The 22,792-nt window shown below is 39.9% G+C and overlaps 1 protein-coding gene across 1 annotated transcript in view; it reads right to left on the reverse strand.

Moving 5' to 3' along the window:
* The window catches only part of TNKS (tankyrase), a 123,439-nt gene that overhangs the window by 46,014 nt on the left and 54,633 nt on the right, over positions 1 to 22,792 (reverse strand). The window contains exons 4-5 of the mRNA XM_054165104.1: positions 11,986 to 12,022; positions 11,040 to 11,115 (exon numbers count right to left, since the gene is read on the reverse strand). Of these exons, the coding sequence (XP_054021079.1) occupies positions 11,040 to 11,115; positions 11,986 to 12,022 (113 nt within the window). The remainder of the gene's footprint in view (positions 1 to 11,039; positions 11,116 to 11,985; positions 12,023 to 22,792) is intronic.

A 22,792-nucleotide genomic window follows, 5' to 3' on the forward strand; every position in this document is an offset into this window, starting at 1 on the left:
ATGCATGATTTTCTCATGTCAGCTGCTGTAACTTTAATTTGTTAAATCACACACTGGAAGATGCAATTCAAGTTCAGTGCATGGGGAAGAACAGATGCTACTGCTGCTGGTCTGAGCAATAGAGCATGGAAAGCCAAGCTTCCACAGTTTTTGAAAGCACCTTAGCACCAGCCAGCAGGCTCCACAGCCCAAGCCTCAGCCCATCAATCTTGCCAAATTGCAAGCTGCAAATGCTTATCATTCCAGGAGAGCAGGATAAGGCAACTTGCTCCTGCCTTCCAGCATAAATATATACATTTTAATCTATCCTGTCAGCCAGTGTCAGAAGCTATAGAATGCTATTCTTTAATTATCTGCTCAGGCTGCTGTTCTCTCATTTTAATGAAATATTTTGGTGTTGCTCTGGCAGCACAAACAACTGTTAACAAGAGGCTCCTCTCCAGACAGCCTTGCCAGATGACTGGGGAAGGCCTGCACACAACATTAAAACAATCTGAAGAGGCTGAGCACTGGAACACCAGAGAAGCAAAACTGTCTTTTGCTCTTTCATCTCCTTTTTCCACTTGCTATCTAAATTTTTTTTCCTACTACAGTCAACAGTTTTCTTTTTATATTTCTTATTACTTCTCCCACATATTACTGTGCCTCTCCTTCCCTTTCTGTCTTGAAGCTTTCCAAGTCAGTTCATAACATTTTGATGTTATTAAGAAAGAAGATTATCAAAATATATTAATTGGAGTGTTCCCTCTGCTAACATGACATTCAAACTAGCAATTCACTCATTTTATTGAAAGCAGGGTCAGAATGAACTCTTAAGAACAATGCTTGCAAGTTGATGGCATTTCAGCTCCAGTGCTCAGCATTAAATATTTATGCCTTGTGTTTTGGAATTGAAACATTAACTATAAAATAATGTGTAAAATTAAATATACAAAATGCTACTTTGGCATTACAGTGACAATTTGAGAATTTCAGGATGTAATGTCTTTATAATCCTATCAATTAGACTTCACTGTTCCTTTGAAGAAGAGCCTTGAAAAATACAGGAAAAAAGGCAGAGAATTTATCTTGTACTTCCTTTTAGTATGTTTCAAAATTGAAAAGTTATGGTTATTAGTATATGGATATTGTAAAGAATTTCATCTGTAAGAAATAAGTCTTTTTTATAAGCAGAAGTGTATTGTATTACTTAGAAAAGACAACCTCAATTTACTTGTTCATCAATGACACATCCATCATCAATTATAATGCTTTATTTTGGCATTTTCCTCCCTTTTTATCATTCTGCTGATGCCTGCTCAGTCAGCTTAAACAACAGTTTTAGAAGTGGTTATTTAAATACACCTCTCCTTGCACATAAGTATTTGTACTTCTTTTCATTTAGAACTAAGTTTATCACTCCAAATTACCCACACAACCTACAAAGTCAATGATGGGGCTGTATTAGCAAGTGATAATTGAGGTGCTTAGGGAAATCAGAGAGGCAGCAGAGGCAGAAAACCGAAGGTCTTTGAGCGACTTAACTGGTGAAATGTTTGGATGCTACCAGTGATCGTTTTACACAGAAGCTGGCTAGGGGAGGAGCATGTGCAACTACTAAGCTGCTACCAAGTAGACACTTGGTGCAAGACCTTGCAGTAGGAATCGCTCTTTCGCAGATTCTACCTCTCTGCAGGAGAAATGCTTGTTAAAATAATCCAGCACAACTGTGTCAACCTTCAGAAAGTGGAGCTATGAAAAAAATGGGAAGCTCTTTTAACAATAAGCCATAGCTTTTAACAATAAGTGGTAGATAAGAGAATGAAGTCCTGACACAGCACTGAGAGTACTAAGAGGCAATACTGGAAACATCATGGTAGTAAGTATCTTTTGTTAGGAAGAGTCTGACAAAGCGAAAAACAAGCGTGACTAAGAGATTACTAGAGAGATTACTAAAAGAGATTACTAGAACCTAAACTAGGCACCATTCAAAAGGCAGAATATACAAGTTGAAGAGAATCACAAGGACCATAAAGTCCAGCAGAAAGCAAAAATGCCATTAGATAGGAAAAAAAATACTGGCAAAAACAGCTTAAGCAGTGCCTACCGAAAGGAATTCAAACCAGCCATAAACCCTTCTTCCAACTGACCAGGAGCACAAAACCCACCAGACAGTCCAGTGGGGCAAGATGATGCTAGGGCAGGAAATGGAGCTCCTTCAGGCCAGAAGTCACTGTGGAGGAACTAAATGAACCCTTTGCATAGTACATATCTTAGAAACAGCAAGTAGTTCTCATACCAGGACCTCAGCAAATAAGCATCTGAGCATTTGGGAACACAGTGGGGCTCGGCAAAGAATCTGTCTGAAACTAAATTAAGCATAGAAGAGGTAATGATAGCCATAATAAAATTGAACACCAACAAATTGCCAAGACAGGACTGCATTTACCCAAGAGAACACTGGAGAATGAAATAGGTGAATTGCTAGTAGTATGCGACCTTCACTGAAGATTATCTTGGTACATGAAAATGTGAAAGCTGCAAACCAATAATTAAAATTTGTTTTGGGGCATTACAGGCCTGTAATACTGATGTCTGTACCAGGAGAAATACTGTGCAACAACAGCTAGAATGAGTGGACATCTAGCCAAACATGATCTGCTTTAGTGTTGAGGAAAGTTTAGCCTTAAATCTCCCAAGAGTTTTCTGAAGCAGTCAACAAGCTCAGGCATAAGAGTAATTCAACTGATACGGTTTGCATGGGTACTCAGCAGGTTTTTAACTCCAACCCCACCAACGTTTTTAAGGAAGAAGATAATAGGTCCTGAGACAGTTGCCTGACAGCATAGAGAGATGGGAAATGATGGGTCTAACAACACAGAAATGCAACAAAGTACTCTAATATCACATTCCGAAGTGAAAAGCAACAAGCAGAATGGTTTACTTTGCAGTACCTCTCACACTCACATGGAGATATTTCAAGAGGGCAGTGATACCAAGGTTAAAACAGGCAGCTACAGCATTCACTATTGTCAACCACATCTGCTTTGGCAGGTGCGTTAGACTTGATCTCTGGAAATCCCTTCCAACTCCTAACAATGTATGATGCTGTGATATACAGAAATTGAATGTATGTACTCCATGCTACCACATTTCAACTCAACCATAACCTCAGCAAGCTGTAAAGGAAAGGACTCTACTCTTGAAATCACAGTGGAAGGAACAGTACTCAGCTTCGCAATGCAGTAAGCTGACAGAGCCAAATCCAGACCACAACATTTAGTTAATGTGCAGAAAATACTGAATCACAGCTCTGCCCACATCTGCCATTTTGACTTGTTTTCTCTTGGAATTAGATGGATAATAGGGTAATGCAAGAAGCACCCCTTCCTGACACACCCCTTGTGAAGCATCAAGGAGAAATGGATATAAAAGAACTGTCCCACGCCTTTGATACATTTTAAGGCTTCCTGAAGAGCACAGATTAAGACTTAGTAAGATAGATTCCAGGATTGTTAGAGAACCATACAGAGAATGACTACAGAGTAGCAACCTCTCTCCAGTTCAGGTGCACAATTCCTATTTGTGGACATGATGGACTACATTTCAAACAATTTCTGAAGAAAATGAAAACAGGTGAAGTGATCTCACTGGAACTTTTGGGGAAGATATTTAAGATCTCATAACAGAAACTTAAGTGCAGGTAGATCTGTTTTATATTTTATTAAAAAATTAGCATCTCTGGCATCCTCAGAGGAGACTGAGGGGTCCCTTCGTAAATGTTTATAAATACATAAAGGGTGAGTGCCAAGAGGATGGAGTCAGGCTCTTCTCAGTGATGCCCAATGACAGGACCAGGTGTGGAAGTTGAGGCATAGGAAGTTCCATGTAAACGTGAAGAAAAACTTTTTCACTGTGAGGGCAATGGAATGATGGAACAGGCTGCCCAGGGGAGTTGTGTATCTCTCTGAAGATACTCAAGACCCTTCTGGATGCGTTCCTGTGTGATCTGGTATAAGGGATCCTGCTCTGGCAGGATCTGGGGTTGGACTAGATGATCTTTTGAGACCCCTTCCAGCCCCTAACATTCTGTGATAGAAATTAAGCCAAGTCATCTATAGTGTACAAAGTCAGGGGAGAGATTCTTGTGTCATCCACTTCAACCATGCATAGCTGATGGATGAGACGAGATCAAACAGCATAAGAGCATAATTTGTCACTATTTCTGACATCCATGAATCCTGGGAACTGTACTTTCAAACAAGTGAAACGGTGTTTTAAAGGCAAAGTACAGGTGTGACCATTTAAAAATGTTCTTTTTATGTGTGTACTGCACCGGACATTTCTGCCCCAAGCACATCACAAACATTACAGCATTTCTCTGTAACCTTTTTTATAATGTTGGAAATGTCACCTTTCTCTCAGTGCTTTACTACCCAAATCTGAGGAGGACCCTTAATTTTGAATACAGTCTTTGATTCAAAATATTTAACTCAATCACAGAAAAGTACAGCCGTACGTGAAGAGAGCACAAGAATGTTTGCATCTGATTTACAGTACTTAGTTTCACCACTGAGGCACATATTCACCAACGGAAGAGTTGCTTAGAAGCAACTCAGTCCCTCAGTCCCCCTGATTACAGCAAAACCAAGGATAGACTCAAAGGTGGTGAAGCCCTTCATCCAAATCAAAGTTTGGAGTATGGACCATACAAATGTTATTGTGCAGCACCAAGGTATCACAGAATAAGAGGCTGGAATTGACTTCCACAGAAAGTCATAGCTCAACCCTCGCCTGCCCTTTTCCACCCACTTTACACAGGTACTGAGAATGACTTCCTATACAAGGCAGAATATTAGCATATATTGGTCAGTTGCCCTGAGGCAGATGGCATCTGATGACTAGTTCTTCCATACCCAATACAGGTCACCAGTGAGGCTGTAGAAGAAGCAACAACAATTGTAGCACTTGCAGAACACAGTAGCCATTGAACACAGTAAGAATGGATCTTAAATCCCAAAATTGTAAAGCAATGATTTTTTAATGAGAAATAGATGTGCTCTCCCTCCTCCTTCAAACCCCAGAAAAATCAGCTTGCAGAAAGAGGGGAGTGGTGGTTCATATCTTCCTCTAGGCAAGCACATTACCCAGCTATGTCTTTGAGAGATGCACACACAGAGGTTTGTTCTAGAAATTTATGTTGTGTATACTTCTAGGTTCATGTGTTAATTGCTTTCGGTTTTATTACTGTAGCAAAAAAACCCCAAACAACCCAACACACAATTGTAAAGGTTTGCAGTGTTGCTAGCACGCTATTTCTTCACAAGTCTTTCAACACGTGGCATTTTTCTTCAACCCCCAGCTCCTAGAGCCAAGATGATTACAAGAGAATCTAAACCTCTGCTCAAGTCTGTAGGTTTAATAACTGTAAAGAAAAAGCCTGTGAAAACATGGATCGATTGTTCCATACTGACTCAGAAATTGGAAGGCATACCAATTTTCTTTTCAACTGCAGAATTTTTCATTAAAATGGTTGAGAACAACCAGAATTCTGGAACAGGGGCTGGAAAATCCACTTACCAGCAGCAAATTGGAGACTTGCTGGTAAGTCATAACTCACCTGATCTTGTTAGAATTCAATTTCTATTTATCAGCCCTTCGTTTACAGGCTGATCTTTCAACATAAAGAAATAAATAGAGGAAGCAAGAGAAGGAATCTGCAACCCCATCTAACAAACTGTTACTTGGTGTCATAGATACCCCATAGCAGGAGTTGAGAGGCACTCTGTGCTCTCCACAAAACACACACATGCAAGACCTTGTGCAGGGGTTGCTTCAGTGAACTACAAATCATCTCAGACTTGGATTTCTTACGTCTGCATCCATGAACCTGGATGACGCCATGCACAGGAAAAATGAATGTCTGTATGGTAGGAAGGAGAGGGCTGAAGAAACAGCCTCTGTCAAACCCAAGAGACAAGTACATCTACTATGATCAAAAGCTCTACTCTGAGCAAAAGCCTGCTACTGGCATTCTGGATCCAGGGCTGTGTGCATCTAGTTTGGAAAGGCATAAACCCAAGTATTAAGGACTGGTACTCATTGCTGCTAAGGACTGAGAGCTGGGAACAAAGGGGACCTAGGAGCCAGAAAACTACAGGGAAATAAAATTAAATAGGGCTGCAGGCATGCTAGAAATAGCCTTTAAAGAAGTAATTGCTTTTTTTTTTTTCCCATGGGATCACTGTCTCATCCACAATGTTGGATGATCCGATGCTGGGGGAAAAAACGGAGGTGCAATGTTTGCAGGCTCCTTGGTTGGAGAAATTTTTACATTTCTTTCTAATGAGCAAGGCAGGCAGAGAAGGTACAGGAAGGAAAATAATGTAGCTATGGAGGAATTGCATCCTGTGCTGCTTTCTGGTATTAATTTCTGCCTCACATCGAGCAAATACTTGAGATCAGGCTATTCACAGGTGATGCCACGGTATTCTCTGTTTTTCACATGGCTCGTAAGAAAAAAACCCACAAACACACAGTTGCAACAGATCAATGGAATCCACATTTTCAAAGTATGAAGGATCCACTTTACAGAAAAAAAAAAATTGTTCTGTGTTCCAAAGAGCCCCAAAATCTCAGATATCTGTGCTGCTTTGAAAGAGACCAATATTGAAAAAAGGAGCAAAAAACCCTCTTTTTAGTAACTTCTGATAGGAGAGGTGGGGTTCCCTTATACGAAGAGATTTTATTCAACCACTACTCAAGTATTTTAGTGCCAGCATGATCTGAGCACGTGTAATGTAGTACAGGAGCAGGATATTATGTACCAGCAAAAATTCAACTTCAAAACAAATATCCAAACTCCTGCTGCTAATAGGTACCACATCACCTGGATGCAGTCCACTTTGAAACCTTTCAAGAAGTGATGTGGGGAAATGTGCCTTGTAGAGGAAAGTTCTCAGCTGAAATGCTAAAACTAGTGCTTCCTTATTAAGCAGATAATTCTGTATTTAAAAAATGGAAGCAACATCAATTTATTCCTGAAATACCTTTCAAGCATCCACAACAGCTTTCCAAAGGAAATGAGAGGGCTAAGAAATGGTTTCAACTCAGCCTACAATCAGGACACATTCATTTTAAGCCTATCTCTTGCCACTAACTACTGGACTAGGTAAGCTGTGACTGTTTTAACAATTCACAAATCCAGCCTCCATGACAAAATACAGCTTTACCTTCCAGTAGCAGATACAAACCTGCTTTAAAATACTCAAAAACCTTTTTGAAAATTGTGTTTGGTTTGGCTGAGATGGAGTTAGTTCTCCCCACTGCATCTTTCACGGTGCTCTGTTTCATAGTGGAAGGGTGTTGACAACACACCAGTGTTTGGGCTGCTGCTGAGCAGTGCTCACGCAGCACTGAGGCTGTGCTTTCCCAACATTTCCTCCTCAGCTGAGGTGTGGGCAAGATCTTGGGAGGGGACATAGGCAGTCCAGCTGACTCAAAACTGATGAAGGGGTATTCCACACCATAAGATGTCAGCTCAGATAAAAAAGCCAAAGGAGAGAAGGAAGTGTGAGGGCATTTATAAATGGCATCTGTCCTCTGGAGCAACCACTACACATATTGAAGCCCTGCTTCCTGGGGAGCAGTCAAATGTTGTCTGCTGATATGAAGCAGAGAACAAGATTTTTGTTTGCTTTGTTTACCTTTGCTTTTGCCTTAATAACGGCTTCCATCTTGGCCCACAGGCCTCTTGTTATATATTTTCCCTCTCCCCAGTCCATCTAAGAAGAAGAGTGATAGAGTGGCTTGGTGAGCATCTGGCCCCAGCTAGGGTCAAACCACAAAAACTCACCCACAACTGTGTCTTAAGACAGACACTCAAGTGGGACAAAGTATTAGAGGGAAAGTAACCAGGGCTGTAAAGCAATTCTGGAGCTGACATAGGTAAGATGCTTAAACAGGTGGCTTGGCTTTTTAACAATGCAGAAGTTCAGTACCTTCTGTTAACTTCAATACTATAGCATTCTTCTAGAAGTCATTAATTGTATAGATCACATAAGGACCAAACAGTTCACAAGATCTCAGAGGCTGGACACAATGAAACTTCAGACCCCATGACCCCATGCCCTATATACTGTGTTTTAGTTTCAGTTTTGACAGAGCAAATACCTTATGAAGCAATCTAAACAGAAGTGATGTAACACGTTACACACAACACTGCATTCCAACAACTCCAAATTTTTAGTGTCCTAGGGTGTAGACCTCTATACACAGTGATGGTTATCAGCACCAGCTGTAACAGTTTTAGCAGCATGGACTCCTGTCCAGTAGGAGTCGGACTCTGGCCATCGATACTTTTCAAGAAGGCTGCAAGTGTCACTGTAAGAACGCAGTGTCATTGCTATTTCTAATCTGAGCTGGTTCCAAACCAGCAAGCTACTGTTGGAGTTTTCTACCCCATTTTATCCATTCTGTGAAGTACAACCTCATGTCAGATGCGGTGCTCAGGAAATCCACAAACTCATGATGTTAGTATGCCTGGGAAACAGAAAAGATCCCCAGGAAAAACTAAACAAAAAGGAAGACACACAACCTTCCCTCCAAACAACAACGAAAGGTGAACTGCATACAGCAATGAAATAAGCAATATTAACAATACCCTAATTATTCTGCTGTTTAGTCATAGTGCAATGCGTGTTAGATAATTTCAGGAAAGTCATACTCCAAAGCATGAAAAAAACACTATCAACACTTGCTGTACAGCAAAAAATTATCATCTGTTCAGTACTGGGGTCTCTGTTTAATTTCCTCCTCTACAAAGCTAAATGTTTCACTTCTCATAATAGTGTTGGATGTCTCAGAAACACGCAAATCCAAAGAACACAAATTAGAGAAGCGTGTGCACAGGAGTTTGCGGCTGTGTCTGTACTGCAGAGCAGAAATGAAGCTTGAGGATCTCAGGCCACTCTGCAGAGTCTGCACTTCCTGGCCCTGACAGATGCATTAAGTCTGTGGTTTTAAACTGGTTTAAGTCTGAAGCTTGAAAACTCAAGGAATCTGAAAAAAAAAAAGCAAAGCTACAAAATCATTAAGAGATTCCAAAACCAACTTACAAAATGGATAAATTCTCAGCTACACCAGCAGAGACTTTCATTTACAAGAATGATGTGCTGTATAGACTGAAAAGTTCACTTAATTTGCAGCACAGCTTAGAATGATTAAGCCTCAAATTATCTTGTGCCAGTACAGGATCTGGAAATTTTGCCTCACAAATTAAATAACTAAACAGTTATATAGCACACTTGCTACAATTACTTCACCTTAAACACTCTGTACATAAATGGTGGGGGAAACAAAAAAAAGGAAGGAAAAAAATATATATGGTAGGTATCATTAATAAAAGCAAACTAATCTCAATGACAAGCCACCTTCAGAGTTTTAATAACCGGTGCATTTACCAACAACTGACCACAGGAAATTATCGAAGTGCCCACAGACAAGCTTTAACTGCAATATGTATTCTGAGCTATGGGCATAATTTTTCACAGTAATTTAGAAGCTGCAATACAACATAAACATCTTCTGGTAGCTTAATATGAATTAAAAAAAAAATATTTAAAAGCTTAAAAAAAAAAATCTAAGTGCTGCATATTAAAGAGAAGATATCTGCAAGGGCTTGTTCCTCTCCATATTGACAGAAATCATAACTCTGCCTTTGGCCTTAAATCCACAGTGATGTGAACTCAATTACCCAGTAGCACTCAGTTGTATACCATTAGCTTAATTGTATCATGACTGTACAGTGTTGATACCTAAATACAATCTCAATTGAATAGCAGTCCTACAAAAACCACAACACAAAATAACAGAACTATGGCCAATGTGTTTAATCTTAAAATATAGGGGGGTATTTCATCAGTTCTGACACACCTGAACTAAATAAACCTCCTGTTCACTTGCCTGTCCTCAGATCATAAAACTAATTGTTTTAAAAATCTGGAAAATTCATAAACTTTCAATCAGTGCTAAGCATAAACAACCTAAAAGCAGGCTATGTTTACTTTCACACAGTAGACATAGCCATCACAAATGAGAAAACATGCTGAAATGCTTACTAAAAATGTGAATGTTTTCACAATGGAGCAATTTTACTTTTTATTTTTAATCATCAGCAACAACATATTTTTTTAATGAAAAGGCAGCATAACCTGGGCTGGTTTTGTTGAATTCAGTGAACTGGGCTGTTCCACGACAGCTCCAGACTGGGCAGAGATGTATAATTTATGCTATGCTCCAACCACACTCCACCAAAACTAAAGAAAATTATAAAGGAAAGCACTGCCATAATTTTCTGTTCAAAAGTAAGACAATAAGATGTACTGCTACATGTGAGAGATGTAGAGTAAGAAAATTCTGGTAGAGAGTGAAAAACAAAAACCAAACCAAAAAACTCCCAACATTTGTAAACCGAACAGTCTAGACAGAGCATCATCTTGATGTCGAAAGCATCAAAAAATTATAGGATCTGCTTCTCACTCCGTATGTTCTTCCCTCCTCCAGTTTCACCCTGATACTTAATTTAACTCATTCAAACAGCCCTGCCAGAGAAAGTCAAAACAATGATATCAAATTTAAGAAAATGCAGAAGGTGTTAAGAATATCAATACAGTGCCAGTCTACATGGCAGGGCAGTAGGAGCTAAGCTGAATGCCAACCGCCTCACCCAGGTGACATTCAAATACAAATAACAACTTTCCTCCTTTAGTTATTTTATTCATCTGCAACAGTACATTTTGGTTTTCTTATAAGGAAGTCTAAAGATTTCACTTCACATGTACACTAGGGCCTGACATTTAAAAGAAGAGACATACACAAAACCCACGTCCGCTGATGTGTCACAACTGCCAGCGTCAAGTACGACAGCATTTCATTTTATGGTGAAAAGGCATCACAGGTTTTCCCTCTGTGCACTCTCTCAGTATATACACCTGTGCTTCCCAATACGGAAAAATTTGCCTTCCTTCAATAACAGAAATATAAAGCAGGTATTAACTTACCTTGCGTCCATCACTTGCATGGCAGTTCACATTTAAAGGAGTCAATAAAGCCATCAGTTTTTCTTCATTACCGCTCCTGTAAATGCAGAGTAGAGGATTATCGAAAGGGGGGAAGCAACAGAGCCTCTCCGCAAAACATTTGCTAAGGAGCTGGCTATCAACGTGTAGAATAATAAAATTTGTACTCTGCCAGGTACAATGTCAGATGGCTTAAGGATCTTCAGAACGTTTCAAAACCAAGGATAAATATAGGAAATCATATTAAATTTGCAGTTAAGTGTATTACAAAAGATCAGACAAAACCACATCTTGATTTCTCTCCTTCACCTCATCTAGTATTTCCCTGATTTTACAGATCCTCTGAAAGTCATTTGCTGAATTAAATGTCCTGAATTAAGTAACGTTTTGTCGCGTAAGGCCCGTAACATTTGTAACAGCTGCATGCCATTATGCTGAAATTTTTTAGCAAGGTTAGTGTTCCATATAAAATTGTCTCGTGCTGTCAGAAAAAAAGGATTAAAGCACCTTTGGAACATACGACTGAACTTTACACCTTTTGTGTATATAGGCTTCCTTATGCTCTGTTCTGGGAAAAAAAGCCTATTTTCAAAATACAGCCTAAGGCAGCAGTAAACACCAAAAGAAAAATTCTAATATTTAAATTGCCCCTAAAAAGAACAGTCACAAAACGACGGAGAGGATTCCGGCAGCTTAAAGCTAAAACTCAATATTAACCTTATAACCACCATAGTGGGGGGTTTCAATTACATAAACAGGCTTTTCCATTTCTACCAGACTCTAAAGTCCAGAAGGATTTATGCTAATGAAGTGGTTTGCTTGCATCATTTCATGGAAAAGCAATGACAAAACATTACTGTTTTAAATATCCCTTTTCCTCTCCTGCTTCCACCCCCAAAATATGCTTTATATTCTAAGCAGCACTCACCTAGCAGCTTCCAGGAGTTCGTCCTTCTTGTATTCACCTAAATGATTGCAAAATATCATGCTGTTAGCATTTGGCAGAAGACAGATTAAGAAATGCAGTAGGAAGCAAATACAGAATTAAAACAGAGAAGAGGAGAAAAAAGCCCACACCCCGCTGGGTGATGGAGCTGTGACGTTAGCCAGCTTGTGGAGGCAGCATCACCAGTACCTTGGAGACGGGCAGCAAATTGACGCATCTTCTTGTCCAATCCTCAGATGGAAAGGCTTTCTTTGGACAACCAATGACTGCAAAATCTTGTGTCCAGAAACACAGTCCCGCTGATAACAGCATGTCAGCTGAAGACAATGTCCCCACCCCCTGCCCTATTCAGTATGTCACATTATACTTGGGAAGCATAATAAATTCCGAGACAAAAGCCAGGCAGTGCAGCTTTTTAAATGGTACAAATTCCCGATCTCCAAAGCTCTACCTGCCTATTTCAATGGCAGTATTAGACTGCAAGTTCTTCTGAAGAGCACTGACTATTAAAGAATTTCCAAATATTTGAATCATCAGCCACTTTCCAAGGAAATATGCATGTGAAATAAAAAGCACAGACAAAAGCATGAACTCTGCAAGAGATTTTATAACAAGACTCTGAGATTAGAGCTAACCACAAGTAACGTTAAAGCAACATTTACATTTGAAATTCTGAGTTCTAATATACGATTCAGGAAGATTTTTGCATCACAGGATTAAAATTCCATGTGTATACCTTAAAAAGAGTGTAGAGCAAGGTGACATGCAGAAAATGCAGGCATTTTACAAAGCTGAATCATGATGACATCGTGCAATAAAAAATTAGGGAATTTCAATTAACAAATCATAAAAATAGCTTTTTAGCAGCTTTCTAAAGTCACAAAACAAAGGGTATCCCAAGAGCTGGAAGATGCAGGGCTTGAAAAACATACCATAGACTACTTGCCAGAGAATTAAAGCCTCTAACCACAACACTAATCCAAACAGGAAGATAAAGGTGTCCTGCATGTAAGGAAAAAACCTTTGTGCTGCCTCCTACATGCATTTGTAATAAGCCTTCAGTGAAACTCTCATTACTGGTGAGGAAGGCCATCAGGCCATGGGGAAATGCCAGACTGGACTGCAAGTAAACTGGAAGGCTCCTTAAGAAAAAGTATCCCTCAACAAAGAGCTTCTGGAGGCTGTGAGAGGAGGGCTGGAATCCTCACCCACTGCAAAAAGCTTGGTACTCACCCTATCACACCTCCTCCAGTTATCAGCAGAGGGTGACAAGAACCACAACAAAACCATCCTTCTCCAGGGCCTTAAACAGCCCTGTTTAGTTCAGCATCCTGCCTTCACACACAGGCATACAGGAAGCGGGCAAGTACATACAGCCATGCACTTTCCACCCTGCGCCCATGGCTGCAGCTGAGGAATTCTCAAAAGCAGAATGTGCATCTCATCATACTGGCAAATTTTCCTTTCACATGTGTGTTCAACTGCTTTCTGAAACATATTTAGCTTTGGGAATTCACAACAACCTGCAGCAAGGAGTTCCACCATGCAACTGCCTCTCACATGACGGGTCTCTTAATAGAGCAGTTTTGTGTTGCTGAATGTAGCAGCAACCCAGTCCCAGCAACGGAGCAGATGAGTTCAACACAACGGTAAAGAACTGAAATTGGCATTTCAAATACAGGCCATGAAGATTGATTTAGCTTTTGGAAGAATTTATAAATCTGTCTTAATGAAAATTTGATTATGAGACAAGCACAATGATGCAAAGATTTGACTGCCTTTGTCTAGCTACCACCCTCCAACTTCAGAGGGGCTTCCTGTCCACCACTGGCAATTGCCCTTGCCTTTTCTAGCTGTGGTACACATTCCTCTTGCTTTTCTTTTAATGAAGATAAAATACTGGGCACAGCTGTGAGTGTTTCAAATCAATGGTGAGTGAAAAGCTTTGGCTGGCATGTGAGAAGGGAAAAAAAAAGAAAGAGACAATTTATTACTACTGCATTACTTGTGTAACAATCTCAAACAGCTGGGTTTCCTGCAGGAAAAGTTATTCGCCTGTAATATATCAATGCTTTAGGGACCTAATCAGATTAAAAGATCTGCTTGCACATTCTGGTTTGGCAGCACATCTAGGACTCCTAACCAGGGTTCTGAATACTTTTAGGTTAGACAAGTGTACCAACATTTTTCCTTCACGCTCACTAAGTTGGTATGTCAAAACACAAAAGCCCTTTCCTCAAGCATCTTGAATGGAAAAAGCATTACTGACCAACAGACATGGAAGGCTGTAGCTCTTGATTTAGAGTGCATGCCTAAGTAAATTGATTACTTTTACTACAAAACTCTTTAAAGAAAAAGAAGTATTTACTGATACTGTTGAAATTCATACAAGCAATTCTTGAAATTTGTCACAGCTGTCCCACACTGTGACCTTGATTCAGAAAATATTATTGTGTAGTCAGCTAACTTCATTGCTCGCAAAGAGCCAACATTTTGCAAAGCAATATCTAACACTGTACAGGCGCTTGCAGCACACCATCAGGTTTGCTAAAAAAGGCCAAGTGCTCTCCACAGGACTCTGCTCTCCTGAGTAGAACAGGATGTAGGGGAACCCCTTGGCCATTCAGCAAGCAGGTGGTGGGCTGCCACCGAGCTGAGAAGGTTGGCTGACAGCATTAGGGAGAACTGGGCAGCACTGCCCACAGGACCGGCTGCTGCTGGCACAGGCTGTGCTCCCACCAGAGGGCTCTGCCAACACAGCTAAAGCCGCCTGGCTACAAAGTGTATCAAAGGCCATCCTGCAGCACTTGGCCATAGCTACCTAATAAAATATTCATTTGCAAAGCATCTGAAAACAAACCATGCGTGCTTGTGGCAGAGGTGAATTCCAAATTCTGAGATGAAGCACAGGAACACAGACAATCAACCTCACATAATATTTCTGTTCAAAGAATGTCAAACTGCTTGACGTCAATGAAGCTAGTAACATCAGCTCCTTTGGACAGGTTACAATTCATAGTTTTGCAAAAGGGCATCTGCAGAACAAAATCTAAGTAATAGCCTGATTTACTCTTCTAAATCTCTTAACAGCTGCTAGAGAGATAAAAGCATCCTTCTAAACACAGTATTAGAATAGAATAAACCAGGTTGGAAGAGACCTTCAAGATCTTCGTGTCCAACCTATCATCCAACACCACCTAATCAACTAAACCATGCAATCAAGCATCCTGTCAAGCCTCGTCCTGAACACCCCCAGCGATGGTGACCCCACCATCTCCTCGGGCAGCCCATTCCAATCGGCAATCACTCTCTCTGTGTAAAACTTCCTCCTAACCTCCAGCCTAAACCTCCCCTGGCGCAGCTTGAGACTGTGTCCTCTAATACAAAGGATTTTTGATATTAATACAAAGGATTTTTGATAGCAATGTCTTGTATAGCACAGAGCTTGTCCGCCACAGATGTGAAAGTTAACATTGTTAGACCTTGCCACGGAAGACCAAAGGTGAAACACAAAGCCACAAACAAATTTCATCTGTTTGCTCTCCAGCCCTTCTACCCTATCTCAGTTCAATCTGTTGTGTGTTTCCTTGCACATCTCGACAACACACTGCCTCACCACCAGACACATTCTGCCACAGTGAGTACATGGGAACTTGCAGGGTGTGCTTCCATTCTCCATACAAGAGAGTCCAGAGTGACAGACCAGAACAGCTGACACTTCCTCACCCAGTAGCCCACAAGAAGAGTACTGGGCTTGCTCACCTCTGCATGTTGGGTAGCCCAGAGACAGCCTGGACATTTCTGGAAGCAAAGACAGAAAGAGTGTGAAATGGGAAGCAGAAAGAGCTACACCAAAGAATGGTTGAGGTTGAAGGGAGCTCTGGAGGTCCTCTTGTGTGAAACTCCTGTTCAAGTAGGGCCACCTACAGCAACATGCCCAGGAATGTGTCTAGAAGGTCTGTGAATCTCTCCAAGGATGGGAACTCCACAGTCACTCGGTGCAGTCCCTGTCAGTGCTCTCTTCCAATGAGTCTGGCTCATTGACTTTCCAGGTGGCTATCTCTTCAGGACCTCCTGTTTCTTTTTTGGCAGCTACAGGCCTACCAGGACTAGAAGTCAGAGGTGAAATCTTACTCTACATACGACTTGGACCAGGTGCAGACTACAGCTTGTTATAGGATGCCTATCCTGAAAACATGAACTACCATTTTTGAAAACACATGTCCTTTATGAAGATTGACAACATATCTGTGAACCACCCAGCAGATTGATTTTTTTCAATTAAGTATTCACAATTACACAGCAACACAGTAGACATAGGCTCTCCAGCACAGCAGTAAAGACAGTGTCAGAATTGCCCCTTTTTCCTCATTTAAGCATTTCTGGTGTCTTTCCAACCAGGTGCTCTACTAGCACAGGCACATGGCTGCTGTGGCAGTGTCCTGGTGCACCTGGGGAAGCTCAAAACTTGTTTTTCCATCAGGTTCATTATTTACTGTATCTCGGCCTGCAGCCACTCAAATCGGTCCCTGAGAAAGAAGAGCCTGGGCAAGATGGTGCAGGAAGGAGGGAGAGCACATGGAAACTGCATCTGAGTTGGCACTGCTACAAAGAAAGCAATATATGGGCAAGAGTTCAAACACACTTCAGCAAAGACAAACACCATACAATTAAATGAAAATATACCTTTCCTATGACTCTTTAGGACTTCACAGACCCATGCGTGAGAGCAGGAGGCTTTCAGTGCTTGTGACAGGTTAGTGGGGGTTGTTTGCAGGAGGACAGTGTTGTTTGGGGATTTTTGTTTGCTGTTCTGTGTTTGTTTGTGGGTTTTGTTGTTGTTGTTTGTTCATTTTTAATACACTATTTTTTCTAGCAAACAAATTTTATTGTCAATGTGGCTGCTGATGAAAGGGTCCAATTGTGCCATTAAGATGCTCATCAATTCCTTTCTCCCCATTTAACTTTCTTATAAATAAAGCAACAAGGGCAATTAAAATATGAAGTTAAATCAAAGTATTTTTACTATCCAAAAATCACAAGTTGTAGGAATAATTACCTGATAGCAAAACATTTCAACAATAAGAGGTATGTTGCAATAGTATCCTTTCAGAAAAGGCATTTGTAACTAACCATTAGAAGTATAAGAAATACATGAGAAGGGAGAGGAACAAAAATAATAACTTCAGATTTTATTATGCTACTATACTTTCCACTTGTTTAATGTTAATTTCTTTATGTCTCTTGCACTTCTCCATTCAGCTGTTTCTCACAAGTAACCAAGCAGATTTTATAAGCTAATAAAGCTCAACGAGCAACACAGCAAGTTTCTAAGTTTAAGTTTTTGCCACAGATGAAAAACACCAAAGAAAGCCTACTGTATGCGAGGATGACAAAAGCACAGCTTGGGAGATAATGTCTTCAAGAACAATTTGCAGACAAGAGGGAACATTATCAAGGAGGTAAGGTTTAGTACCTTGATTTTGCTTCTTATGTTGAAGATGAGTCAGGAACTGTGCAGGTGGATTCAAATTAGCCATTTGCAATAGAAATTTGAAATCTCACCATTAGCTGAGCTATTTTCAGGTGTTTTTAGTGACATGTTTTAAAGGGGAGGTGGAAATTAAAGAAACAAGTAAATACCATTTTGTTTTGGCCTCAGATCTACCAAACCACTGAGCTAGCAACATCCTGCCTCAACTAATTTTCAGTTTAGGTAGACAGAGCTTGAATCCAGAACATTCCTGATTATTCTTCTAGAAACAGAAAACTGGATCTTTTCTAAGGCCTGGCAGAAAGCAGCTTGTTGGGAAACCTGCTGCTTTGCATAGCATGGATTGGCAAAATCTCTGCTAGGGTCCTAAGTGATGGCAGAGGTTCGTGTCTATTAAAAGTGGGTACTGATTCAAAGCACATATATTACATAAACACAAGATACAGCAGTTATTAAATGTTGTCTTCATATGTAAGTATAAATTGCATGTATCTACAGGTCTTGGTCACTAAGAAGGATTAGGTGGTATAACAAAATGAGTCTTTGGTGCACGTACCATTACAGCACCGTTAAGTGTCCATTCGGCACATTATAAGCTGCTTCTCTCAAAAGAGCTCTTCTCAGTCATGCTGACCTATTTGTTAAAATACGTTATCAGATTTCTTTCAACCTGCAGCGGCAGGAGGATGAAAAAGTTCCTTTGTCAGAGGGTTTCAAATTTCTTAACTCTTAAATCACAGGACACAAACACAAAGCTGAGTCAATCACAGCAGTCAGAGAAACCTTTCTGAATGTGCAGTGAAAGGACAAAACACATCACATTGCAAGACCTAATAAAAACCCAAACCGACCAAACAACAAAAAACCCCAACCCAAAACCCAAACACCAAAACAACCCATAAGCCAAGAACCCAACAAAGCAACAAAAAAAAGTCCTAAACCCACCCATCATGCGGCAACCCATATAATCATCTTACCTTCAACAATGCTACAAAACCCCAATATTTCTCTGACACAATAAATCTGGCAAATCTAGAACTCATTCCCTTTAGTGTACCTGCACAAGTAGTTTACATTTCTTCACACTGCATATAAAAATACCATGCACATATCCATTTTTTAGTTCACGGTGTGAAAAATGTATTCTTTTCAATGTGACTGCTATTTCAGAATGCTCTACCTGAAGACACACCACCAGTCTGATCTGTCTTGTCTTCAGACTGAGATTGGAAGAGGGAAAAGAATGGCAGGATTACAAGAGACTAGGAAGAAAATCCAAACTTCTGCAATTCAAAACACAGTGATCTGAGAGAAAAACTGAAGGGGCTGAGGCTCATATTTTCACCAAAGTTCAATACTCTGAGATCTCTTGTGAAATACACATGGAATAGGGAATTTGATTGTTTTTCTTCTCAGAGCTACGGAGCTTTCCCAATCACCTATCCATTCATGCTTAATGTGAAGGCAACATTCCCTTGGGTCCTGCCTTCCATTCATTTCTTGTATTAATTCTAGCTATCAGCAAAAACAAACTTTCACTGCAATTCCCACTACTCTGGCCATATTCCATATTAATAACTAATAAACTGTGCTATTCAATTTTTCCAGCAACTACTTCTTGCTTGTTTCTGTAATATGTCTGCATATGTATTTTCTCTTGGGATCTCCAAGAAATCTCTCCAGAGGAAGAGAAAGGACTGAAAAATACTTAGTAAAATACTTGAGTATAGTAGAATTGGCTAACCAACCAAGCAGTATGACTGAGCAGAAGAAATAAGCTGCTTTCGTATTAGTGCACCTTTTAAAAAAGCCAGCTCCTTCCTCTGTTCTTCCAAGCAATCTCCTCAAGCAAGGAAATTATATGATCCCCTAGAATATCCTCTAAAGAGATATCACAGAAACACTTGTTTGTAATTTACACAAAGTGTGGAAGAAAAAAAAAAATAGAAAAATACTAAATACAAAACCCTCAGGAAAGCCATATTGTATAAAAGCCATCTCCAAAATTATATTCCATCATCTAATCTTTCTGTGAAAAGAACTCCAGAGTGAACATGAGCAGACTCAATTTTGCAATCTCTCCGATTTTCCCATTTTAGATAAAACATGATAGCAAGCTGGGCAGAGTGTCTGAAAATCTATAGCAGGATTTAAAACTGAAGCATTTCTTTTCACCAAAAAAATATAATCCATACTCTTTTAGATACAGCAAACATGACTGATTTTGTACTGGTTTAAAGAAGTGGGGATTCTTAATGTTTGCTAGGAAATTCATGAGAGACAAAATGCAAACGGGCCAAAGCATTATTTTTTTTTAAACCAAGTTTTTTACTGGATGCTACAGTCCTTCCCCTGTACATCTGAAGCTCCTTCAAGCACCTAAACTTAATCTACAAGCTTGAGGAAACAGAGGCTGTCAGCTTGTAAAACTGCACGGACGTTGCCACGCAGCCTGCAACACGTATCCTGGAAGGCACTCATCGACAGTTAAATTACTTTTCTACCTCCTAAACAAAAATTAGAAAAGTCTTTCTACACCTGCTGGGCTACAAAGTGGCAAGCAGAAGGAAGGAACTCCTTTGTAACTGGAGGAAACACAGGGCAAACCTGCCAAATGCAGCAATGAAACCACCAGGCTGCATTTTGAGAGTTAAAGAAAACAATGCTGCAACATTGTTTTTATTACTAAGAGCAGAAACATCATTAAAGATATAAATAAGAGTCAACTTCTTTTTATGCAACACTTAAGCAAAGTACATTTATGGGAACCCTTAACAAAGGGATGTCAAAATAAGGGGGAATAGATTTCGTTGAAATGAACAATTTTGTCACACTAAATAGGAAACTAGTTTGTCAACAGTTCAGTTTAAGTATTTTGAAAACTATTTAACAACAACAAAATAGCAAAATAACTCAATGGCTTTTCCACTTACATTAAAGTTGTACAACTCCATTTTGCCTTGCTGCTGTGGACAAATTTTCCCTCCCTGTGGGCTGTTGTCAGACAGTTAAGTCAAAAGACAGTTGGAAAATCAGGAAAAGCTTGGTACAATTTAGGGGAGAGAGGAAACAGTAGCATGATTGGAAACAGGACATGTGGATTGATATGGAAGACTTGTGCCAGGACCCCAGAGTCAAGAAGCACTGTGTTTTGACTTAGAACATCTTTTTCCCTCCCTTAGCCTTTCCATCAGCTTTTGATGCAGGAAATACATACTTTGTCTCATTTTTTAACAATGATCTTTAATGCCTTTTCTGAACACACATTTGCACTAGCAGTGATCAGTCACATAACTCAGAGCAAGATCTGCCTGTTCTCAGCAGAGATGTGGTCTCAGGCAAAGAGCTACTTCATGCCATACATGTGACTAGGGGTATGGTTTTAAGAGGAAAGAAAGTTTGGATTTACAGAAAATGTTCTATGTCAAAGTCTGCAAACTATTATCCTCAGCAAAAATAAATAAATAAATAAATCTATTAAAATCTAGCTAGGGGAAAATAAATTTGTTATTTACATTCAGGCACTTTTTTGCTATTCCTGTTGGAGCAACACACCACAAGATGGGAAAACAGCAATTATAATAGCTATTGCAGATATACAGGAGGTCTAGCTGTGAAGGATGACATTATTTACTGACAATGAAAGAATAATGTAATAACATAGATTACTTTGGTAGGAAGGGAAACTGAACTGACCAATTCAAAATTAAAACACCACAAAACTTAAAGCATATTAAGTGCATTGTCCAACTGCCTCTTAAACACTGACAGGCTTGGAGCATCAACAACCTCTTGAGGAAGGCTGTTCCAGTGTCTGACAACCCCTTCAGCAAATAAATGTTTTCTAATGTCCAGTCTGAACTTCCCCTGGGGTGGCTTTGAACCATTTTCATGCATCCTATCACCAGATACCAGGGAGAAAGGATCAGCATCTCCCTCTCCATTCTGTTTTACCTCTTCAGGAAGCTGTAGAGAGTAATGATGCTGCTTCTCAGCCTCCTCTTCTCCAAACCAGACAAACACAGACACTCACACTGCTCTTCACAGGTTTACACATGATTTCTAAAACAAGCAAACAAAACCCCCCAACCAACCAATCACAAAAAAAAACCCCAAAATTGACCCAACAAAACCAAAAAACCCACCCATCCAAGCCAAACAAAAAGAAACAAAGCACAAACAAAACCAACAAAACCCAACATAAACCTCCAAAAACACACAACCAACCCAACACCACCAACCCCTTAACCATAAAAAAACAACACCAAAACCCACCAAACACACACAAAAAACACCAACAAACAAACCAACCCAAACATTCACTGCTCTAGATGATGTGATTCACTACAAAGACTGGAAGCAGAAAATCTCAAGAAGAAAAGAGAAAGATGACAGAAGAAAAAGAGATACTAAGCTTACTAAAGAGAAGAGCTTTAGTTCACTAGACTGCTGTCACATTTCACCTCCCTAGGAGAGGATTTGGTCTTCAGTTTTTCATTCATGCAAAGGAAATTTCATCTGATGCAGCACAGCACTGCCTGTTTGAGAGAGACCCTACACAAAATGACTCTACAGAAGATGACTCTATAGAAACTAGTCACCAGTTAATGTTCAGCTTGATGCTGTTGCTACACTAGGTGCTCTTCACTTCTATTGCACTGGAAAACTATATTCTTGAATAAACCAGATGTTCCTTCTTCATTCCAGGCCAGAAAGGAAATACATAAACTGCATGTACCCCCAGCTTGACAGCTCTGCAGGTTTCTCTGCAGACCTGCAGTGCAAGGTAGTTTAATTATGTTCTGCATGAAGCAGTAAAAAAGTATTGCTTTCCATTCTCTGTTAATTCCATTAATTCTCACTAAAGACTCTGCTTACCTAAAATAATTCAAAATATAATTGGTCAAAAAGTATTCTTACATTTCTCATTCATCACAACCATTAATTATCTTAAATATCCCCAAGAAAATACATTCAAATGATTTTCTTATCATGCAACAGGATTACCAGCAGCTCCTAAAAAAGCCTATTTTGCCAATGGCTTTATATCAAAGTTAATCTGAGGTAGACTTAATTTTTTAGCTTCCAAACAAGTGGCATTTTAACCCCCTGTCTGACCCAAAATGAAAGACAAGCATGCAAGAATTAATGCAGGTTGTCTCCACTGTCTCCTAGTTGCATTAGTTTAGCATGAACCAGTTCAGCATTACCACTCCTTCCAGAGAGCACAATCCACTGAGGAGAAGTGATACTGTACCTTCCCCACCATCAGCTCATGACGTTTCTGTTAGAGCC

The sequence above is a fragment of the Dryobates pubescens genome, chromosome 1 (genome assembly GCF_014839835.1).
Source record: "Dryobates pubescens isolate bDryPub1 chromosome 1, bDryPub1.pri, whole genome shotgun sequence".
Lineage (NCBI taxonomy): Eukaryota > Metazoa > Chordata > Aves > Piciformes > Picidae > Dryobates > Dryobates pubescens.